This window comes from Polyodon spathula, chromosome 2 (genome assembly GCF_017654505.1).
Source record: "Polyodon spathula isolate WHYD16114869_AA chromosome 2, ASM1765450v1, whole genome shotgun sequence".
NCBI lineage: Eukaryota > Metazoa > Chordata > Actinopteri > Acipenseriformes > Polyodontidae > Polyodon > Polyodon spathula.
Window position 1 is genome coordinate 13817783 of NC_054535.1, and position 24167 is coordinate 13841949.

Sequence of the window (24167 nt, forward strand, 5' to 3'; positions counted from 1 at the left end):
GTTTGGGTACACACCTTCCTGTGAAATTGTCTTTCTGTGTTCTCTCCGGTTCTTTAGGTGAGAATAGAACTGTGTGGATCAGTTTAGCATAACCCCCTGTCTATGAGTTTCTCATGAGTAATACATTTACAAACAGCACACTGAAAATAATAACACGCTTTCAGCATTTCCACAGAGAGAATGAAATAGAAAATAAAGGAAGACATCCAATTTGTACGCTGTTGAAAGCCTTACGGTTGTAGCGGATATTAACTACATTGGTTAGTGTATAAATTTAATTAAAATAAAATATTATCTCTTGTAAGTCAATGTAAATAAATTCAATTAAAATACCAAGATTAATATATATATTTTCAATATATCCTTTCTGCTTGTATTATACAGATAATTTAATATTTTAAACAATATTCTCCATTACCTTATCATATCTTATGTATCATATCTTAACAGTACTTTAACATCCAAAATCAAATCAAACAGTTCTGTTTAAAAGTAAAATCTTCATAGTTACCAGACTTTTATATAGAAAGAGGTTTAAAACAGTCTCAAAATAAGTTGACTCTTTGTGGTTCCACAGATTTTGCAAAGTCCAAAGAATTTTTTTTTTTTTTTTTCTTGTGATTGCCTCAAAGAAATGAATTCCTGGTGGTGGCCTTGTGGGATAGTTAGTAGAAAAGTCCAGCAGGATACAAGCATGAAGCTTTCTTTTTGTTGGAAGTTGGACACAAGAATGAAGCTTTCTTTTTGTTGGAAGTTGGACACAAGCATGAAGATTTGTTTTGGTTGGAAGTTGGACACAAGCATGAAGATTTATTTTGGTTGGAAGTTGGACACAAGCATGAAGATTTCTTTTTGTTGGAAGTTGGACACAAGCATGAAGATTTATTTTTGTTGGAAGTTGGACACAAGCATGAAGATTTCTTTTTGTTGGAAGTTGGACACAAGCATGAAGATTTATTTTTGTTGGAAGTTGGACACAAGCATGAAGATTTCTTTCAGCAGGTCAGGTGGCAGGTTGGAAGCTTGTCTCTCATTCTTGTTGCTTGTAGGTGTCCAGGGCTGATGAGAGCCAGCTTATTGAGAAAATTGAATGGGAAGAGGTCCCACACGTCTGTGACAAAGTCCCTTTTCAAATCTTCGAAAAACAGGCAGTTCTTACAAATTATCCAATCACATATCACATCTGAGAACCAATAGCTTCATAACATCCAATTCATTGATTACTTTGAAAGTACGCATATTGTCTTTTCTTGTTAACTCCTAGTGGGCCAGTCTTTGAAGTATCCTCCAAAGACTAACTGTCTTAAGCAAACCATTTTTTGTTTATTCAAAACAATAAAACAAAGCTTGCACACACCTGAAGTCTTTGAAGCTAAGACCACAGTGGGGTCTTTTGGTTTGGGAAGAGGACAGACAGGCAGAATTCGGGTTACAAATGGTTACATTTAGATTCGGTCAAAGTCTTATAACCTATACAATGCATTTAAACCTTATACAATTGCTTCATTTATCCATCACATGGTTCAATGAACTGCCCATTCCTGTGTTTTGTGCATACTGTTGTAGCTAACTTCAAGGAAAAAACCCTGTCATTAACTTGGGTCTAACTTCCAATTACGCTAAACAAGCAGCATTTAGAAAGTCAAAAGGGTACGTATAGTGCAATTGTTGTGAAGGCTGACCATAGCTCTTATATTTGTCAAATGTTTTTGGGCAGTCCAATATTACCCCAGTCTGGCTGTGCCAGAAATGGATATGTTATTCGCCTCTAGTGACCAATTATAGCAACAGTAACTGTCTGTTTAGACCATACACCCTTCATGAAACTGATCCATTTATTGTGTAAAATTTAACATCTCTAACACTGACAATTAGTACTTCATGCCCAGTGTACATTATTAGCTGACAAATTGAGAACTAACTTGTTTTCCTGTATTTACAAATCTTATTTATTTGTAGATTTATTTAAAGAAGATTTTATAAACATTTACAGCATAATGTTTTTTTTTTTTGTAGCGTGAGACAGCATTTTAGAAACAGAATAAAGAGATGTAATAAATAGCCAAACATACTTATTCATCAAAAGAAGAAGTCTTTTATTTCTTAATTCACCAGCACTAATACATACATTAAAAGAACCAAGATAAAATGTTGATAAAAGAACTGATTCAGATTACTGTAGTCTGGTTGGGGTGCCAGGTTTGTGTGAACATCTATATACTACAACCAGAAAATCACTGTGCAGGACCTTCAGCTAACCATCCTCTGTGCTCCTGAAGAATTCAAAATCCTCAGTCCACTGTTGATGCGTCACTCCACCAATATGGGTGTGCCTAAACTACTTCTGAGACCTTCAGCTTTCGACACGTGTATTTGTGTCTTCAGGTGACATTATTAAACTGCACTTTTTATTAATCTAAGTAAATATCTTTCAAACATAAACAACTTTTATTTTAGCAAAGCTAAAAAAGGAGGTTGGATTATAAGAGGCTATTGACCTCAGGAAATAAAACAATAAATTGGTATTTTAAATATATGCCTGCATTAAAATACCTCAACCAAGCAAAACATTTCTGTCTTCAATAGAGATCCAAAAAGCATTTATCTTGATGTTTAGTAGAGTTTTACTACTCAATGTTTACCTTATAGAATACCAGCTGTAATGCTGTTAGGACCAAACTGCTTGCCAGAGACATTAGCTTGTTGTTTGAGCGATCTGTAACGTGTAAGTTCACCACACCCTTAAACATTCTTTCCTTTTTTACAAATTCTCAGGATAAGGATTTTGGTAAACAGGTACTGCACAGGGCCCACGCCAACCCACCTGCTGACATCACCACAAGCCTCACAGCCTATCAGCACTTCTCAATCGAGAAAGCCTACCATGGGGAGGATTTCTTCTGGGCTCTCACACCTGTTTCCGGGGACCACATCACGTTCTCTTTACACCAGCCTGTAACAGTAAAAAGGTCAGCTGACAGACTGGGTGGCCATGGGTTCCAATTAACTGTGTGCTGTGTCTGAAGTAAGGCATTGAGGTTTCTGTGACAAACCAATTCATGCTATTCACGTGTGAAACTGCACCCTGGTGGTTTTGACAGTCTATTTCTTGTTTTTCTCTTTAATTCTCAGATACAATGCGACAAGAGATCACATTTTACCCATTTGTTGTCAAACCCATCCCTTCTTCTTCTTGACAGATACCTCTTTCGAAGTGGAAATATAGAACACCCAGGAGACAAATTGTTCAATACAAGTGTGGAAGTGCAGCCAGCGAATGTGAGTGGAGGTTTTTTTTTTTTTTTGTGGATCCTGTATCGCACCGGTCGTGTCAGAGCACATGGTGAATTCAACACCTGCCTTGAATTTTCATCAAGCTTCTCCAGACCTTTTTATAATATACTCCTAGCTTCCAATAGACCTTCCAGAGTGTGTGTTATCTAATGATTCATTGTGTATCAGTGAATCATGATATTTTCTTTACAAGATATACCCTGTGGTAATAGGGGTACTTATCATTTGTATCGTAATACAAGACCATTAGCACAACATAAAGCAGCTCAATGTAGTTCACCAGATGTGTCGTAAATGAAGAATGTTTCAGTTGATATGAATACATACGCTTTCCTGTCCCATTTTATTTTTTTGTCTTTTAACAAAGTGGTCCATCAATAAATGACCATTTGATCTTATTATGTAATATCATCATACAAGTAGCTCAATAGGACCATCACATGTATCATGGCCTATAAATTGTGATACATATCGTGTGGTGGCATTAGTGTATCGTTACAGTCCTTGTTTTTTGGTTTTACAAATATATGTAACCATAAACTGATTTGCTTTTAATCATTTATAGAAATCAGTGCTGGAGAACATGAATGAAGGAATGCGGGCCAAATATGGAAAAACCAAAGATGGCTATGTAAGAATAGGTATGCCTTGTTTTTGTCTTTTCTGCTTTCCTGTGTCTCTGAACTTCAGTTTAAGAGAAAATGTGTCTCCTTTGCTTAATTTGCAGTTAGCAGTAAGGAATGATACAGCATTAGCAGGTGATAGCTAGGCTCTTCCTTTGCTATGTGCTGTCTAAATTGGAGCAAGTTCATCAGTACCAATTTGGCCCTTATTGTTGCATACCCTCTGACACAAGCGAAATAGGGGTGGGGCCTGTGTACTGTAATAACATTCAGTTATTACAGCACACATTCGAGAGAGTATCAGGACCTGTCACATTCACCTTTTTTACACACTGTACAAATGTTTAATAAAAATAAGCAAAAAAAAAACCTAGACATAATGAGATCATATCAAAGGTAATTTACTTTGTGTCCTTTCAGGGCAAAGTGAATATTAACTTGTTTGTTGGCACCAGTCCTTTTTCTTCTCAGCTTGTTTTTGCGCTTTGAAATGAGCGTATATCTCCTGTGTATTGACCTGTCTTTTACCTGGTGTTTGTCTCATCAACAGGTACCTTCGTGAATGGAGTGGCTGAAGGTGAGGTCCCTCCTTTTATGAAGAAAATCACTGCCGTTCGCTTGTTCGTCCACTCCAGTTCCCCTGTCTGGGTGCTTCTGAGTGAGGTAACACCTGGTTACGGTTATTATAAAGCAAACACTCCCTACCTGCTTTTGCTACTATACTTCTTTAAGCAGTAATCACAAAGACTTTGTAGTTTCGTAACTAATATGCATCTAAGTAACTTCCTACTTAAATGTAGGAAGGACATTCTTCAGTTTCCTATACAGGGCTGAAGCCCATACATATCTCCCAATATGAACTTGACACTTGACAAAGAAATCTTTCCCAGGCCAACTACTCCTTATTCTATTATGTTGTCACGGGAAATAAGTTAACCGTGAAATAAGTTAGCGTTTGCCTTTTTGAGCCTTTCTGCACACACGCAAGTTTTGGAATTTAAAGGCAAGGTTAAGCCGTCTCCATTTTCTGTCGGTAAACTTTAATTCAGAAAATTGTTTCACATTTAAAAATGTTGTTAGGATCTTTATTAAAGCTACTTATATGTGGTTAAAATTGAAAACACATTGTTATAATATTAATAACACTTTTTTTATTGTATTTTATTTAATAATAGAGGTTAACTTTAAGCTACCCGGTGGGTAGCGCGAAGGATGAAATAGAAATGGTGGAAATGACAAATGACTGCTTCCTAACACAATTTGTGAAGGCACCCACTAGAGGGGAGGCATGCCTTGATTTAGTCTTTTCAAATAACGAAGATAGAATAACTAAAACAGAGGTCAGAGAACCACTGGCAAACTCAGACCACAACATGGTCTCATTTGAAGTGTTTTTTAAATCCTCAAAAGACTAAAGTTAAGGTTTACAATTTTAGACTAAGCTAAGGTTTACAATTTTAGAAAAGCAAAAAACTGAAGGCATGAAACAGAGACTAACAGAAGTAGATTGGAGTAAAATAGAGAAAACACCCACAGAAGAAGGATGGTTGTTCTTCAAAAATGTAGTACTAGAGGCGCAAAACAATTTTATATCCCTAAAGTAGACAAATCTAATGTAAAACTAAATTGCCAAAATGGTTTAATAGATCAATTAAAAAAAATATTCAGCGAAAAAAGGCACTTTACAGAGCATTAAAAAAGGACCAAAAAGAAAGTACGCAGAAAGAGTACACAGAACTGCAAATGCAAGTCAAAAAGGAAGTTAGAAAGGCCAAGAGAGAAATAGAAATGAACATTGCTAAGGGAGCTAAAACCAATTCCAAAATGTTTTTCCAATATTACAACAGCAAGAGAACATTCAAAGAGGAGATTAAATGTTTAAGAGATACAAATGGCAAAATCGTAGAGGAAGAAAAAAAAATAGCAAATATGTTAAATGATTACTTTTCACAAGTTTTTACAAAGGAAGATACTGACAACATGCCCCACATGTCATCCAGTTCCTATCCAGTTTTAAATAACTTTAGCATAACTGAGGCAGAAGTGTTAAAGGGACTAGGAGCTCTTAAAATAAACAAATCCCCTGGGCCGGATGAGATCCTCCCAGTAGTACTCAAAGAAATGAAAGAAGTAATTTACAAACCGCTAACCAAGATCATGCAACAGTCTCTTGACACAGGGGTTGTACCGACAGACTGGAAAATTGCAAACGTAATACCGATCCACAAAAAGGGAAACAAAACTGAACCAGGTAACTACAGACCAGTAAGCCTGACTTCTATTATATGCAAACTTATGGAAACTATAAGATCCAAAATGGAAAATTACCTATATGGTAACAGGGTCCTGGGAGACAGTCAACATGGTTTTAGGAAAGGGAGATCGTGTCTAACTAACTTGCTTGATTTTTTTGAGGATGCAACATCGATAATGGATAATTGCAAAGCATATGACATGGTTTATTTAGATTTCCAGAAAGCTTTTGACAAAGTCCCGCACAAAAGATTAATTCTCAAACTGAACGCAGTTGGGATTCAAGGAAACACATGTACATGGATTAGGGAGTGGTTAACATGTAGAAAACAGAAAGTACTGATTAGAGGAAAAACCTCAGAATGGAGTGTGGTAACCAGCGGTGTACCACAGGGATCAGTATTAGGTCCTCTGCTATTCCTAATCTACATTAATGATTTAGATTCTGGTATAGTAAGCAAACTTGTTAAATTTGCAGACGACACAAAAATAGGAGGAGTGGCAAACACTGTTGCAGCAGCAAAGGTCATTCAAAATGATCTAGACAAGATTCAGAACTGGGCAGACACATGGCAAATGACATTTAATAGAGAAAAGTGTAAGGTACTGCACGCAGGAAAAAAAAAATGTACATTATAAATATCATATGGGAGATATTGAAATTGGAGAAGGAATCTATGAAAAAGACCTAGGAGTTTTTGTTGACTCAGAAATGTCTTCATCTAGGCAATGTGGGGAAGCTATAAAAAAGGCTAACAAGATGCTCGGATACATTGTGAAAAGTGTTGAATTTAAATCAAGGGAAGTAATGTTAAAACTGTACAATGCACTTGTAAGACCTCATCTTGAATATTGTGTGCAGTTCTGGTCACCTCGCTATAAAAAAGATATTGCTGCTCTAGAAAGAGTGCAAAGAAGAGCGACCAGAATTATTCCGGGCTTAAAAGGCATGTCATATGCAGACAGGCTAAAAGAATTGAATCTGTTCAGTCTTGAACAAAGAAGACTACGTGGCGACCTAATTCAAGCATTCAAAATTCTAAAAGGTATTGACAGTGTGGACGCAAGGGACTTTTTCAGCCTGAAAAAAGAAACAAGGACCAGGGGTCACAAATGGAGTTTAGAAAAAGGGGCATTCAGAACAGAAAATAGGAGACACTTTTTTACACAGAGAATTGTGAGGGTCTGGAATCAACTCCCCAGTAATGTTGTTGAAGCTGACACCCTGGGATCCTTCAAGAAGCTGCTTGATGAGATTTTGGGATCAATAAGCTACTAACAACCAAACGAGCAAGATGGGCCGAATGGCCTCCTCTCGTTTGTAAACTTTCTTATGTTCTTATGTTCTTACTACAAAGACGTGGTCGTGCGATGCGATTTTATTTTTATGTGCAATTATATTTGTCAAATCGTTATAATAACACTTTTTAAATAATATGACAATATCTATGATTTAACATTCCCAGTTTACACCATCATCAGAGTTGTCATTTTAAGTTTGTAATCGCCAGATATTTACATTATAGGTTTTCTTTGTACAAATATTACCGAAAGAGAAATAAATACAATATTCTGTATATTGGTTACGACATATCAGAAACAATTATGCATTAAGATTTATTTTTATGTGCAATTAGATTATTACAGCTGTCAAGTCACAAATTCCTCCCCTCTATAATGTATACTGCACGTCCATATATGTGACGTCTGCGTGTGTTTCTTGGTATTATCTCATGATTATGTATGTATAGGAAGCCAATTGTTTTGTGCGTTTCTCAAATGATCTGTCTATATATCTCTTAAAACACCTTCTTTCACTAAAAACGTATATGTTTTCTGTATATATTAAAACAGGTTTAGATATTCCCACACGTAGACTTGATTAAAACGTCAAAAACAGTATTCTCTGTGTCAATAAAAGTGTTTGTAGCCACTTCCCCATAACATTAATTAAAAAAAAAAAAATACAAAACAACCAAGCATTTTACCGTGAAAATAATAACTTAGCTAAACTTGAGCCTACATAAAATAAACACTTATATTTATTTAAGCCACAGTATGATATGACACAATATTTTTGAAAGGAAATAAACATTTGGAAAGTAGTAATTTTAAGTCTGCATAAACATAAATTATACTGACAAAATAATGTGTTTAAAATATTTATTTACTAAAAACTACACAGCAAGACACAGCGAGCGCTTTAATTTAAATAGTGTATTTATAAAAAAAAAAAAAAACTTAAATGTACATTTACACTTCGATAAATAAGATGACAAATGTTACTTTTTTTAAACGATGTCAAACGTCACATTTTTAAACAAAAAAATACGGTCTGCAATACCAGCTTTCGTTTCTTAAAAAAATACAAATGGCATCTGTGAAACCGTGGATAAATCTCCACAGAACCTTGCCTTTAAGTTCTACAATCCATGTGTGCGCAGAAAGGCTCATAAAGGCAAATGCTAACTTATTTCACGGCTAACTTATTTCCTGTGACAACGTTAATGCGGTTGGTGGGTGCTTGGAGTTATTTTGTTTTGATTTATTTGTTATATTTTACATTAAAAAACGAACACAAAAATGAGTGTATGCGATAAGAAGAAGGAAGAAATGTGAACAGTTCCAGCATTTTAGTTAAGGCTAAAAATGTGTGGAAAATAGGGCAAAATCATTATCTCCGAGGGGGATATAGTATCTGATGGGATTATATTGCCCAAAACCAAAAGCTAAGTCTATATTGTCCCCTGGAGGACTCTATACCAACACTAGGAGACAGTAGTTTCCCACAAAACACAAAATCTCCAGTCCAGCTATGTTTCATTAAACCTTGAAAGACAGCTCTATCTACATTCAGTTTCCGGCAGCGTAGAAGGTAGCTCATGTCTTGAGGCTCTTATTTCTCTCAGTCTCTGTTTTGGAGTGTAGACATTGCTGAAAGATGGCAGTAGATGTTTTCGTTACAGCTTTTGTGTTTTTAGCTCCTTTTCCATTTAGAATTTGTGGAATTTTATCTTCAGAAATCTGACGAAAACGTGATTCCACCATTTTGAAAGGTGACCACGTCAGTCTAGGTCAGAGCGGTTGCTATGAGAATACACGTCATTGGTATGAAAGAATTAAAGTTGCAATTAATATAGGCCATCGTTAAGGACTTTTGGGAGAGGCAGAACTGACAACAGTGTTGAGAGCATGGCTTGAGAATGGAGTACCTGTGTTGCATAAACCTAAAAGTAAATATTCATAACGAATAGTATATAATGTTTTATAAGCATTAGGGGTTGGAGCTTTTAAACCTACTTACCTGAGACATTGCTGCAGTATGGTATTTAAAATGACATAGTCGTGCCTAGAGCCCCGTGTTTTTCGCAAATATGAAATAACACGAAATGTAACATGTAAAACTAAATGAAACAAAATGCAAATATAAAAAGAAGTAACACAAAAAATCATTATAAAATAAACACGGAGTGACATTTTTTAATTGTGAAGTTTATACGGGGACAAAATAATGATGTGCAGATTTCAACTGTCGGCTGGAATGGGAGTCGAAACATACCGTCGTTAAGCATCATTTTGCTGTTTATTGCTTTTGGGGAAAATATGTCTTGTTTGCTTGTACAGTATTTCACATTTAGTATACTAATTCTTTGATTTATTTCAAGTGTTGACTGTTTATTTCAAACTTTGCACTGGAGCAAATGCTGTTTTGGTTTTGAATTGATTTGAATGAATGAATCTGCTTTGCTTAGTGTTTAAATACTCCAAGCTTGTTGTATACTGTTTCAGTGCAATGGGATTGAAATACAAATCATTTTTTAAATGGGTAGATTGCTGTATGTGCAATTATTATGACAGCCTCATAATAGTAGGGCAGTATATATATATATATATATATATATATATATATATATATATATATATATATATATATATATATATATATTAAAGAGTGGGGGACTGTATGTTACCGTTACTGTCGCTAATGAGAAATTATGGTAACTAAGTTATTTTTCTGTGCGATACTATTATTGATATACATCTATTTGAGTTATTTTGTTAATGTGTATCTGTAATAAAACGACATTTATGAAAAATAAAAACAAGAAATTTATTAAAAAAAAAAAAAAAAAAAAAAAAAAATTCCCAGGGCTCCAATCATGACCCAGGGGTTTTTTTAGACCTTATCTTGCTACTTCTGTTAGTTTCAAAATGTGCTCAGTCTCCTCGCTCAGTGATCTGAGGTATCGCATGCAAGTTTTTAGGCTTCCTAATACATTGCTATTACGGTATTACTAGTTTTAAACAGAAGACTTTGAAAAACACAATAAAATGTTCATTAGATAATTTTACTAGTCTAAAATCTTACCATTGGGTGTTTTGTAGTTATAAAACATACCACTGAAAAGAGAAAGGGGCTTTTGTCAGTGTTTGCTTTTCTGTTGCTTTCATGGGAAGCAGATATTGTGTTTGCTGCTGATGATACACACAGGGCTAATAGGTAAATAAAACAGGGATTTTCATACACGACAACAGAAACTACTTACATGGAAACTGTTGCCTGGATACGACCTCTGGTTGGCAACTAATCCCAGTCATGTGAATTGCTCAGAAGACCCTCAGTGGGTCAGTGGGGGATTTGACCTGTTTCCTGCATTGTCCTCCATAGCTAATTTAAACAGGATTGTTTTCTGATATTGATGTAAAACAGATTGTTTTAGTGAAGTGGAAATGTATATATTTTTTTTACTTTCTTTCTCAATAGATATTCATCAAGACAGAATTGTGAGAACGGGACATAGTGTAAGAAAAATACAGCTTCTGGAGTACCTTTGGTGTAACACCTAATTCAAAGAAGAAACTCTTACAGCAACGCCGCCATCTAGTGGCAAAGCACTTGAGAAGCATTGTGAAACTGTTGAGCAACACTACAGTCTGCAGCCCAAGACTGATAAAAATGAAAAACTGAAGTTCGTGAAGAATGAAAATGAAGAAATGTAGCAGTATGTAAAATTCTTTGTTAACTGCCCAACAATAAAATGAAATCAAAATGTTACAATAAACAAAACTGCAAAAGGTAATGCAATTTAGCAAAAGATAAAAAATAAAAAGGTTTCCAGAATTAAAACAGTATCTAAAGTCTGTTTTCAAAATTGCATAAGGCCCTAATGTCACAGTTCAATTGCAAATGAAAATGCATTAAAAAAAAACTAAAGATCACAGATATAAAAAATACATCACAGTATCAAAACAAAGCTTGGCTTGCTTTGTTTTTGCTGTGTTTTCTAACCTTTTGCACAGCAGAGTATAATGGGAATTGATTTTATTCTAATACAAGAGCGGTAAAATGCAACATGTATATGGGTAATGGATATCCGAGTGCTGACTGTAGTACAGTATGGTGTGTAATTGGAGCTACGGTGGGATTTCTATAAGAATTATTGCACAAACAGCATACTTCCCCAAAATGTCTTCCACATTTGTTTTTACACGATACAGTAATATTTCTTCCACTTTAACTTATTATGGTCATTCATAAAACAGCCACTTTTCTAATTATCATCTTTTGAGTTTTTATTACCAGGTATTTACCTTGCTTAAAGACTAATTGGCTTCAAATGTCATTCTAATTTTTTTTTTTTTTCTTTAATGTTTGTTTTATGGAGTGGATTTCTAAGTTCTGGCTGAACAGCCTCCCCCATTTTGTTTAAATCATGTGACACTATGACCTTTCAACCCTACCAGCCCCACTTATAGTCAGAGAGCGGAACTAAGTGCCTGTCCGATACATCTAAGGAAAGCATGATGTAATACTAAAAAGAAAACGAGAAATGCATTATTTTTACTTAACCAAAGGTTTACCTTGTGAAGGTATTAGGAAGTATTACAGAAATGAAAATTTAAAAAATAGGTGTGTTACACTGAAATAAGATGCATTTTGTAATTCATGTTGATCTTCTGTGCAGACCGGAAGTTCACAGTAGTTTTCAAATTCAGAATAAGTAAGAATATTTAATAAGCAGGGGTGAAATTCTCAACAAAAAAGTGCAGGTACTCATAGCACAGCCAGGTGTAAGCATTTTATAAATATAGGCAATTTGAGTGCCAATGAATCAATACTTTTTAAAATCGATACATATCGGTACATGATACATTTATGAATACAAAATAAGCCTTATAGTATCACACTGTCATGTACTGTAATATAACACTTAAGTTAAACCTTAAATGATAAGCATTAAGAAATATTACACTATGTGGTAACTGCTGTAGAGAGGGAGCTTTGTTTAAAGACAGCCTAAAAAGGGGGTGATGTTGTTATAAAAAAAATTGTATAAAAATAATAAAGAAAATAATTATTACATCATAATACTTCAAAATTACTCCATATCGCTGTTTTCACATTGCACGGCTAAGGTCTTCTCTTGTTGATCAACGAATGAGCACTGACACAAAGCAAAATGGGCGGTGATTTGTGACTCATGCCAAAATGAAAGCTCGGCCAATCAACATGCCATAATTATACTGACGTTCATGGTGGCCAATAGCAGCTAACATAAGCAGTATGAGGAAACAGAATGCAAGCAGCACGAACCGCTGAATGAAAGCGCATTTGAGAAACGTTGCGCTAGTGGACTGTGTGAGTGGATGGAATGCATCCGCATTGGATGAAAAGCAGATCAAATAAGTCCTGGTACCCAGTACCAGCATCAAAATAAGTCCCGGTACTGAGTACCAGCAGAATTTCACCCCTGGGAATAAGGATAAATACAATGTGATATGTGTTTTTAGGAGGTATACAATATTGCTAAATAGACTATAATATTTGTAAATTGTAGGTCTGAATGTAAAAAAGAAAATGCAATATTTTTTTTTATGTATGTATGTATGTGTTTGTGGGGCAAAAATACAGTTCAGCTTTTTTTATTGGTGAATAAATTTGAAAAAAAGATACCTAATTGTTTTGTTTTTTCTTTTATATAACCTGCTTACATTGTTTACAACATGGAAATACAAAAGACGTGTAGCATTCATTGCCATTCATTTGTCTTTGTCTTCTGACAAATATATGTGTGCCAAATAATTTTATACATTTATTTTAGCATTAATACATTTACTATTAATACATTTAGTATTTTATTATGGATGCATTGTTTCCAAAGTAAACAAAAGCCATGTTTTCGTCTATAATATTTGCTATAATATTATCCAATGTGTTTGGAATAAAAGCAGAAACCACAATACCAGAGAAATAGAAGGCACTATAAGTTGTATGTGAAATGCTTGTAGAACGGAAAAAAAAACAATTCAGGACCATATTGCTTACTCTTATATATTGCTTAGTCTTTACTGTTTGTTTTACGACTCTCCCAATGGCATTCTGGCCTTTTGACATCTGCAATAACGCACAGCAACCTATGGCAGGCCATATCCTTTCAAGACTGACCTGATCGGAGAGCCTGGTTCAGATAAGTACTTGTTGCTACTGACTATAATTTTTCGCATATGATTGTGCTTTACACTTAATTTATGTGATTTTACATTAGTGCTGTAATATTGTGCACTATAGCCTGTTGCTTGTTACGTCCCCATGCAGCCTTGTGCCCCGTGTGAAGCCAGCGGTTTGAGACGCTCCTTCCCCGGGATCCAGCAACATAAATCGGCTGATTGTGCTCTCCCACCTAGGCTGCATATCTCCGGCTGGAGTTATTTTATTTCTTGTTTTGGTTTTTAGCTAAAATACGAGACAATTTCTATTATTTATGTAATTGTTATGTTACTGGTTTATTGAGAAAGATTTTTCTCTTGTCTGTAACATGGTGCTCAGCACACGTGCAGCAAGAGCAGCTGCTGGGCTCAGCAGCACTGCGCAGGACCAAGATACTCGCTTCGGTTGTTGTTGCTTGTAATCTCTTCTGCAGTACCTTGATGCCGTTTTGGTGACAGTTTTAGCATCACCATTATGAAGGCTGTTAGTACCATTCTAACAAGCAGGTTTCCCTCAGTCTTGTGTGTAGTACTGACTCGGTGGCTTGCATCGGTCGGCACCCTTGTAAGTTGTCACCAGAGGTGACTGCAAACTGGTGGACCCGTACCATACCGGTACTGAACAGTGACTGAAGTTTCTGCACTGGTACCAACCCGGTGCTAAAGTCACCGCAACGGTACCGTATTGTACCAACCCAGTGCTAAAGTCACTGAACCATCCCGGTTTCTACATGGTCCTACACAGCCCGCTACCAACTGGTGCTCAGGTCACCAGTCCAGTACCAAACCGGTTCTGCTCAGTCGATATATATTCAGTTGTAGTCAAAAGTTTAATACCCCAATGGAAATTTATACTTTCTAGAAATTTCTTGAAAACAAAGAATTTTAAGGAAAATCTTTTGTAGCAATGCTAATTCAAAGGTATTCATACCTGATTGTATTGTCTACAAGGTGCTAGAAATTTCAATATGATAATGTAGAACCTAATTCTAGAAAAGTCTAGACAATGTTAGATTGTAGGTGACATTCTTGAGTATAAAAGGGTTAGGCATGGGGTGATTGCTGTCATTAGCAATATGTCAATATGGGAAAAAATAGAGAGCTATCTGAAGACCTTTGGCAGAAAATGATTAGTCATAAAGCTATTCTTAGTTTTATCAAGAAGTACAAGACTCATGGTACAATCACAACGCTCCCTCGCTCTGGAAGAAAGAAAGTTATGAGGAAGGTTAATAACAATCATAGATTGACTGCCAAAGATATTCAAAGTGAACTGGCTGCATGTGGGACTGGGGTTTCCATTTCAACCATAGGTCAAGTATTCCATGGTGAAGGTCTCAATGGTCGCAGGCCAAGGAAAAAGCCAATCTTAGGAAAACATCACAAGGACAATTGCTTAAAGTTTGCAAAATTACATTTGTATGATGGATATGGGTTCTGGTCATAGGTTTTGTGGAATCATTAAACAAAAATCGAGCTGTTTGATCACGCTGATAGTTCTTACGTTTGGAGAAAGTCTAGTGAGGCATACAAAGAAAGGAACACCATACCTACTGTCAAGCATGGAGGTGGTAATAGCCTTCCATGGGGCTGTTTTTCCTCTAATGGCACAGGAAATTTAGTTCCAGTACATGGCAAAAGATATTGGCCAATCATCTGAAACCCTCCGCTACAAAACTTGGTTTAAAGCGCAATTGGACATTCTAACACTACAACGATCTAAAGCACACACCAAAATCTACTTCAGAATGGTTAAAGAAGAATAAAATCAAGGTTGTGGAATTGCCTAGTCAAAGTCACAATCTAAATCTGATAGAGAATCTTTGGTATGAATTGAAGAAGGCTGTGCACAAGAGAAGTCCTCAGAATTTGAATGAACTGGAACAATTGTGCATTGAAGAATGGTCAAAAATCACTAAAGAATTATGCCAAAAGCTCACTGACAAACATCCCATTCGTTTTAAAGAGGTTATTATTGCTAAAGGTACCTCAATCAGCTGTTAATTAAATTTTCCTTGTCAGGGTGTGAATAACGTTGAATTAGAATTTTTGGAGTTTTGCAAAAAAAAAAAAAGCTGAAATAAATTATTGTAGCTTTTTTCCTCATCCACAAAAGTATAACTTTTGCTACAAAAGATTTAATCTAAAATTATTTGTTTTTGAGAAATTGCTAGAAATTATACATTTCCATTGGGGTATGTAAACTTTTGACTACAACTGTATGCAATGCAGCGTGTGGGCTACTCCATATACCTTCACTAGGTTCTACAGACTGAATGTCGCGGATCCTCAAAACCCTGATTTTGGAACTAGTGTTAAGGTCGGTTTCCCAGTCGACCCTCACAACAGAGACGTAGTGGTAAGTTTCTCCCTGAATTTTTTCACCCTAGCTAATTGTTACTGGGGTTCCCTGTGATAATGCACAAGGCTGCTTCTAGACTTAGCCTTGTAGCATTCCAGTCGTTCTGCAATCTTACCCTTGCGACGGCTTTGGTACACTCACCCATACAGTAATGGTTACATTTCGTACTCAAAAAGGAATGTTAGGTTATTATCATAACCCTGGTTCCCTGAAATAGAAATGTAAGAGTTAACCTTCAGGGTTGCTACGTTCATGATTGCAGCAGTCTTGAAGGAAAAATAACGTTAAGATCTGTGAGTGCAGTCTTTTTGTCCCCTCAGGGGCAGGGCATGACTGTGTCACTGGCTCGCTGAGCAGCTTTGGTATACAATATTCAGGTTTCACGTCCTTAGGAGATAAATACGCATGCGATAATGGTTACATTTCTATTTCAGGGAACCAGGGTTGAAGAATCACAAGAATGGAGTGCAGAAAGCGTGCAAGAATCCCAATCCACCTGGTTAAACCATATCAACAGCGTCAATAACAGAGCCAACCTGGCATAGTGAGAAAATCGGGGCACCTTATCATTAGAGAAATCTCAGATATCTCAAAACGACTTCCTGTTCATAGAGATATCTGTAAATCACTTAAAGATATCTTTAAATTGACAGGAAGTCATAAAATATCTTAAATTTAATTTAATATGTCTGAACATTATTTAAAGATATCTTAAAATGATTTAAAGCCACCTGAAATGCATTTTAGATATCTCATTTAAATTTAAAGATACCTGGAAATCATTTTCTGAAATCTCTAAAATAAATGTATTTAGATACATTAAAATGATTTAGAGATGTCTTGCCATTTTTAATAATATCTTAAAATATAATGAGATGTCTGGAAATGATTAGAGATAGCTTAAAATATCCAGCGGTATCTATAAATATATTTGAGATACATCTCTAATTTACCTACTCCCTTTACCCCATGACGTCTCCGCCCCTCGCGATTCTGTGCACGCAGACTCCTCCCTCGTTCAGCTCTCCCCGCCCCCTCCTCCTTAAAACAGAGAGGCGGGATTTGAAGGAAGACGATGTGCTACTTTAACTAACGTAAAGCATTTGCTTTCTTGTGGGTGTGAGGTAAGTACGGTATAATTTAACTTAATAAAGAACTACCAACCATCTAAACAGGATTTTTCAAAGTTTTTTTTTTTTTTTCTTTCGGGGGGTTTAAAAGCAGTAACATAATGCCCCTTTTTAAGCGTAGCAAAATCAGGTTACGTCGTAGTTGGTGCTAGAAACAGAGTTGGAGAGCAGTATTTTTGTGGTGTATTAAACTGCATTTGTGGACCATATTATTCTTAATAAACTGTTGTGTGTGTGTGTGTGTGTATATATATATATATATATATATATATATATATATATATATATATATATAGATGGTAAATTTCGGGTTTCCTTGGGCAGTTGTGTGATTTTTTCTGACATTGTACCATATTGTTGGTGACAGTGAGCTCATAGATGTGGTCTGTGTGACTCGCTTCCATTACCCGCGGCGCTGTAGTGTGGCCAACGCGCATGCGAAAGCGGTGTCTCGCTGCACTACAGTAAAGGGGCGTCGTCCTGTATACCTTTTAATATTAATGCAGGACTTGAATAACGTTATAAGAACGTAGGACAAAACCAAAAAAACGGACAGTCCGTAAAAAAAGGATGTGTTTTTATTTATTTATTTATATTTAGGTGTAGATTGGAGATACACTTGTTAAAGTGCACAGGTTTGTACAGTACTCTCCGTTTGCCTTGCCACAAAGCAGGCATTTTCATTATTTTTTTCAACACAGAATTAGTAGTTTATAATATTACGTGACAACTAGGCAACTTTTTTTTTTAAATCTGCAAATTGATCTTGGTTAATGCCTGAATGTAATGCGTAATAACAAACTATTAGAAATGTTGCATCGTGTATTGTGTTATCAAACGTTGCCATTTCACAAAGCCATGCATGATACAGTGTCCTCAGCACAATATAACTTGCTTGAAAAAATACAAAACACCACCAGAGAGATTTTATACCTGCTGGAAATAAATGATGCTAGTAAACATTGTAGTGGCTTTAGACCTGTAGCTGATGACGTTTTTATCAGCGTGTGGCTATAATTGTAGTGGCTACTACCATGGCATAAAAGGGCAACAGTATTAAATACTGCAATTACTAGAATTGTCTTTCCATTGGAGATGGCCTGCTAGAGTGGTGGGATTTGCAGTCCCTAACGTTGTACCAGGGTGTAAAGATATCTGGATCAAAGTTTTGTTGAAGATCCAGTTTAGGAAACACCTCTTGTCTGTCCCTTTTGTGCTGACTAATTGTAGTGTGTCACAGCTGATGAGTTTACAAGGCCTATGCTTAAGCCCAATTGGCAAGAGCAGGACATTCAGTAACTGTGTATTTTATCTTCACAACTGTCTTTTGTAGCTATTGAGAAATGTTTGGAGACTAATTAAAGCTGTTACATATCCTTAAATTCCCTTCATGTTGGCAGAGTTCTGTAGGACATATTCACAAACAATATGTCACAGTGCTAAATTAATACAAGTTTTATGTTTTCAAAAAAGAGAACACAAAATGTTGTTGATAAAAAATTTTCAAATAAGTAAGTCGTGGTTAGTTTAAGAAATATATATAATATATACATACATACACACACACATATATACCGTTGTTTCTTGCAAGTTTTATTAGCAGTTATTTTTTTCACTCAGCAAAAAAATGGTGGAAATTTGATGGACAACAACTCCTGTGCCTTCTAGCAGTTGTGCTTTCAATTCAACACTTGTCTTTCTGTTCCTTAAGGCTATTATTGCTCATTCTTTTTAGACAGCTTTTCAGGTCTTCCAGACCTGGCTTTGTTAATTGCTGATGGTGTGTGTGTGTGTGTGTGTGTGTGTGTGTGTGTGTGTGTGTGTGTATATAGATATATACACACACACACACACACACGTTAACATTTTGTGTTAAAGCACACGTTACACTAGGGGGGTTGGCCTAGGTTGGCCAGGGTGTCCTTGGTTCACCGCGCACCAGCAACCCCTGTAGACTGACCAGGCTTCTGCGGACCTGTCTGTAAGCTGCCCAGAGCTGCGTGGTCCTCCGACGCTGTAGCTCTGAGGTGGCTGCATGGCGGGCCTGCAGCGTGAAAAGAAGCGGATGGCTGATGGCACACATTTCGGAGGACGTGTGTCCGTCTTCGTCCCACCTGATGTTTATTTGATTTTCTTTGAAAAGCAACTTTTCATCGCAAGTGTGTCTGAGGCTGAAGTAGTTTTTTAAAAGTAGTGAGTAGTTGTTTCTTGATGAAAGAAATGCACAGTCCTTTTCTTAAGATATAAGTTTGGTTTATTCAATAGATACAGGTTTAATTCTGGAAACAAAAAGAATGCTCAGAGCAAAACAGTACAGATCACACTTTCATATGCAAACTGCACGGTGCAAAACTTAAGTTCAAAACAAAGCATAACAGAACAAAATAATATAATGCAATACTATAGGTTTGATCCTCCACGACTTCTTGATCGACAAGTCTCCAGTACTAGTCTTAATGAAAGAGAGAGGTGAGCTGAGCTGAGTGCGCCTTGATTAAGTAGCCACTGACCTCAGCTCCTTCCTTCTCTTTGTGGGTTCAGTCACCCCGGGCAACTCCCTGTGAAGAGTCATGTAAGTGTTGTAAAGGTTCTGGATCACACTGCCTAAGATGGTGTTATCTTGATCCTTTATGCTGCCTATGGTGTCTCTTGAGTGTATCAGTTCCTCCAGCAATGTGCGATTGTGTTTATTCCAGCAGTCGGACAGTTGTCATCAGTGCAATTAAATGAAATCTTGCAATTTTGTGTTTACCAGTTACTATACCTCCTCTGATAATCTGCTTTTAAAACTAACAAGAGTGTACAAACCTGCAAACATGTGTATCTTATATTGCACTCAAACTTCTTTCCATGTTATCCAACATAGGCACACTGATTTGGTTTATTAAATCTTTCCAGAACTGCCATCATATCATTGATTTGTTTTGTATTTTGATTTCCATGCGTGCACCTCATTGCTACAAAATGAAGAAATGCACTGCTGTTTCTCTTACTACAAAAAGTTGGAAATTGTTCGAAGAAAAAGCAGAATCGAACACAAGTCGCAGAGCAATTTGATGTTTCATGTTCTGGTGAGTTGCTTCACCATGTGCATGTCTTATTGCTGCTGCATTTGTTTAACTTGAGTAGGGGTGGTCTGTTACTTTATTATTATAGTTTATTAACATACACATACTTATTCAGTTAATTTCATATGTTGATGCTTGTGCCTCATGATATGTAATACAAATTTATTTGTTGATTCATATTGTGTCTTGTGGTCAGCTCCGTCTTAGAACACTTTGCTTGCTTCTTAAGGAGGGGGGGGTTCTTAAGCCCAAGACAGACAGACAGACAGACAGACAGACAGACAGACATGGCATGGCACCGCTGGGAATTTTCACAGTGCGGTACCGCTAATCTGCACCAGGACACAGAGGAGTGATGTACACTACGGTGGTACAGTAGTTGTCCGCACCACACCATAGGCTATGTACTGGAATATAATTTACATATATGGCCAAAAGTTTACTTTCCCCATGTCACCATTTCTAATTAAGTTCGAGAATGCACAAGTGCATTAGTAAATGTTTTTAATTCTGTTAACTGTTGCTTGATTAAAGTAAATACAAATAACAATAATGTATTGGCATTTACTTGAACAATGTAGCTTGAAAGTAAAAGTCAAGTACATAAATATCAAACGGAAAAACGTGGGCTACTTCAAATGGAAAAGAGTAATGTTGAAACGGAAATTCACTTTGCTGTACAAATTACATACACACATGGTTTTGGATATTTCTTATTCATTTCATTAATACAGATTGGCACAAACTGACACTACTACTTTAGGAGATTAGCAGGAGCTACTATAGGAAATCTGGGGCAGCTTCCCTTTTTGGCTGGTGCTTGCAGTCTGCCACAAAACACTGCAATACACGGGTTACTAGCTGTAATTTGTATTAAAGTATGACTGCTTACTGTATTACTGTAGAAATCACATTGATGTTTATGTAGTACCCTGTACAAGGGTAAAAGTTCTTAACATAGATTGTATACACTCTAAGACTTTCAGTGAAATACTGTTGTAGCTCAATTTTGCGTGGGAGTAAAAGGTTTCAAAGTTAAAGCAAAAAGAGTTAAGCCTTTCATTAATACCTACATTTTTATACTGTTCGTCTAGTTTGTACCATACCTTTTAGCACCCTAAAGGGCCTGGACACACCTTCGCGTCGTGTTTGCATTGCTTTGCTTTTTTTTTCTGGACGCGCAGTAGACAGTGCCACACCAGCGTGTCTATACCCAAGCGTCATTTACCTTTCCCAGGTAAAAAAAAAAAAAAAAAAAAAAAAAAAAAAAATTAGTTTATAGCATTATGTTTAGCGTGAAAATACCCTTCCTCCCCCCCACTGTTGCTTTTGCCTAATATACAAAGAAAACATGTCTGTGTTTTGGGAAGACATGGAAAGTGTGACATCAACGGAAGAGGAGGAAGAAAGATTTATACTGTACATACGTTTGAACATACATTTCCATTTAACTGAACTTTTAAAAATGGGACTTTAGATAGTCTTCTAAAAATAGCGAACTTAAGTACCATGCCTATTTAAACATAGAGAGATAATCACAGTGCTTATGTGTATTTGTACATGTGTGTTTGTGTGTGTGTGTACTTTTTATTTGCATTTTGTGTGTAAACTGTCAATAATATTACTTGACTGCAGTTGTACAGCAACTGATTAAGCAGCGAAAGATTTGACCGGTACATCTTGTAGCTCATATAGTGATGTTTTTAGTTTAATAAAGACTGAATCAGCAGAGAAAGGCAGATAAAAATAAAATAATCAGTCATATTCATTAATTGCACAATGCAAATATAGTTTCCTGAATTAACTGTTTATGCTAGGTTTCAGATCGATCTTCTAAGTCAGTGCATAAGACGTTTTACAGTGCTATAACATACTCACTGTATTTCATACACTTAGAATTAAAAAGGCGATCTTATTTGGATAATGTAGGTTGTTTGTTATACAATGTCATTGCTCTGCTGTATGGTTACTGACTCCGGTGTATGATTGTACAGTTCGGCCTTCATCACCAACATTGCTTGTAAGCTCAAAACTGATTGGTCCATCGCAATTCACACTGTGCATGGAAACATAAGCCCAGAAACTAAATGTCCTCAGAGAAGGAATGTTTTACTCAACTGACATACGTAATGATTGTGGAAATTGCTGCTATTTTAGTGGAACAAAATAAACATACTATTCACTGGAACATACGAGCACTGTAAAAACTATATATTTTTTTTTCTTCTTTTTGAAATAAGTAATTTAGGAGGCTCATCTGGCAAAGTAGACAGCAGTTTAATAAACCGCGGGCTGGAATTGAGAAATCTGCTATTTAGTAAATATTTTTCGTGTTTTTGTTTTTTGTTTTTTTTAAACCGTACACCAATGAAATAAACATCTTATTTTTTAAGCGTGAGCTGACTGCAACAATCTCTTCTGTTACGCATACAAGCTGGGAGCTGTTTATAATATTTTCATCCCATAGAGATTGATAAGGCAAGTAATTGGTACTTTAGGAGGATTGATTACTCCAGAGCCTACCTGAGTGTATCATGAGGTTATTTGTTTAAAAATGTAGATCCTACAACGTCAAGTAAAAATCGGGGAACAGCTCTGCAGCAGTGATCAACCTAGCTGTACAGTATCTATTCAGATCAATGAAGAGCCCTAATGGCCATTCATACACTGGCTTCCTCTAGAATGTGACATATAGTTTGAAATACTTAAACGACGAGATTCGCTATCTCTTAACATTGCAGTTTATTTATGGAATCCTTATTGCAGCATACTCCCATTGTCTAGGGAATGCTTGCTCTTCAGCTGGCTGCATTGATTCTACACACAGCTGGACTCTACGCTGGTTAGAGCATTCTCTTGTGTGGCACCTGTTTTCAGGGAATATCTTCTAGTTCCACTATCTACTGCTGCGGTTCTTGAGTTGAGTTTAACCCATTTGAATGAGTAAAACATAAGGCATTAGTGTTGTTAACCTCCTTGTGCTCTGTCTTTGGGGTTAGACGTTGTTGTAAGTGACTGCAGCTGATGCATAGTTCACACACCGTAGTCTTGTATCTTGTAAAGCACTTTGATAGTGGTCCACTAAGAAAGGCGCAATATAAAAATAAAGATTATTATTATGTTGTTAAGGTCGTGTAATTGCTTTGCTGGCAGATGTAACCAACAGATGTTATAAATTCAGTATTTTAAAAAAAGTACATGCTTTTGGGATATTAATTTGTTAAGTGCATTTGTATAATGTTTTTTTCCGCTTGTAAGTTGTATTGAATGCATTTGTACTGTGGGCTAAGTTTTGATGCAGGCATGTGTTTTTTGTATAGAAAAGTTTTCATACTAACTGTTGTACTTGATAACATTAATTTGGAAATCCAATTGATGCCTATGATTAATTAGCAATTTGTATCGTCCGACGCCCCGGACAAGAAGATTTGTGTGAGAGACAACACGTTTTGCTGTTATACTTTGCCCATTGGACAAGTAGTTTTTATTTGTTGTTCGAAACGTTCGTTCTGTTGCTAGAAAGACACTCCGGGTATATTTTTAGAGAGCCACGCAAGTTTCTGAAAACTGAATTGCGGAAGTCTAACACCTGCAAACAAACATTTTAAAAAGTGTTTACGTCCCACCCCCTATCACTTCTGATTGGCTACTATGGAGAAAGCTTATCTTTTATTGGTTACAAAGAACCTCAGAAATGGCTGCCAAGAGAGCATCATGCACACTCATCTTTAAAATTTAAGGTATTTACTCTTTGTGTAAATAAGTGATACTGCTTTCTTAATACATGAGCCTGACCTTCAAATGCAGCAATCTAGTAAAGTTACAATATAAAAAAAAAGTCGCTATTCTCTGACATTCCAAGTCAAGTTTATCCTGTTTGCAACTTTTACAAAATGCTGCTGCCAGGATTTTAACTAAAACAAGAAAGCATGAGCACATTGCACCGGTA

General features: G+C 36.2%; 2 protein-coding genes across 2 annotated transcripts in view; both read left to right on the forward strand.

Annotated features, from left to right (window-relative positions):
- The window catches only part of LOC121330486 (alpha-1,3-mannosyl-glycoprotein 4-beta-N-acetylglucosaminyltransferase B-like), a 59284-nt gene extending 48044 nt beyond the window's left edge, over window positions 1–11240 (forward strand). Inside the window, exons 11-15 of the mRNA XM_041277038.1 lie at window positions 2776–2969; window positions 3201–3279; window positions 3860–3935; window positions 4468–4580; window positions 10936–11240. Of these exons, the coding sequence (XP_041132972.1) occupies window positions 2776–2969; window positions 3201–3279; window positions 3860–3935; window positions 4468–4580; window positions 10936–10959 (486 nt within the window). The 3' untranslated portion in view covers window positions 10960–11240. The remainder of the gene's footprint in view (window positions 1–2775; window positions 2970–3200; window positions 3280–3859; window positions 3936–4467; window positions 4581–10935) is intronic.
- A 5821-nt stretch (window positions 11241–17061) lies between these two features.
- The window catches only part of LOC121330495 (calnexin-like), a 33283-nt gene continuing 26177 nt past the window's right edge, over window positions 17062–24167 (forward strand). The window contains exon 1 of the mRNA XM_041277050.1: window positions 17062–17144. The gene's annotated coding sequence lies outside the window, so the exon portion shown is untranslated. The remainder of the gene's footprint in view (window positions 17145–24167) is intronic.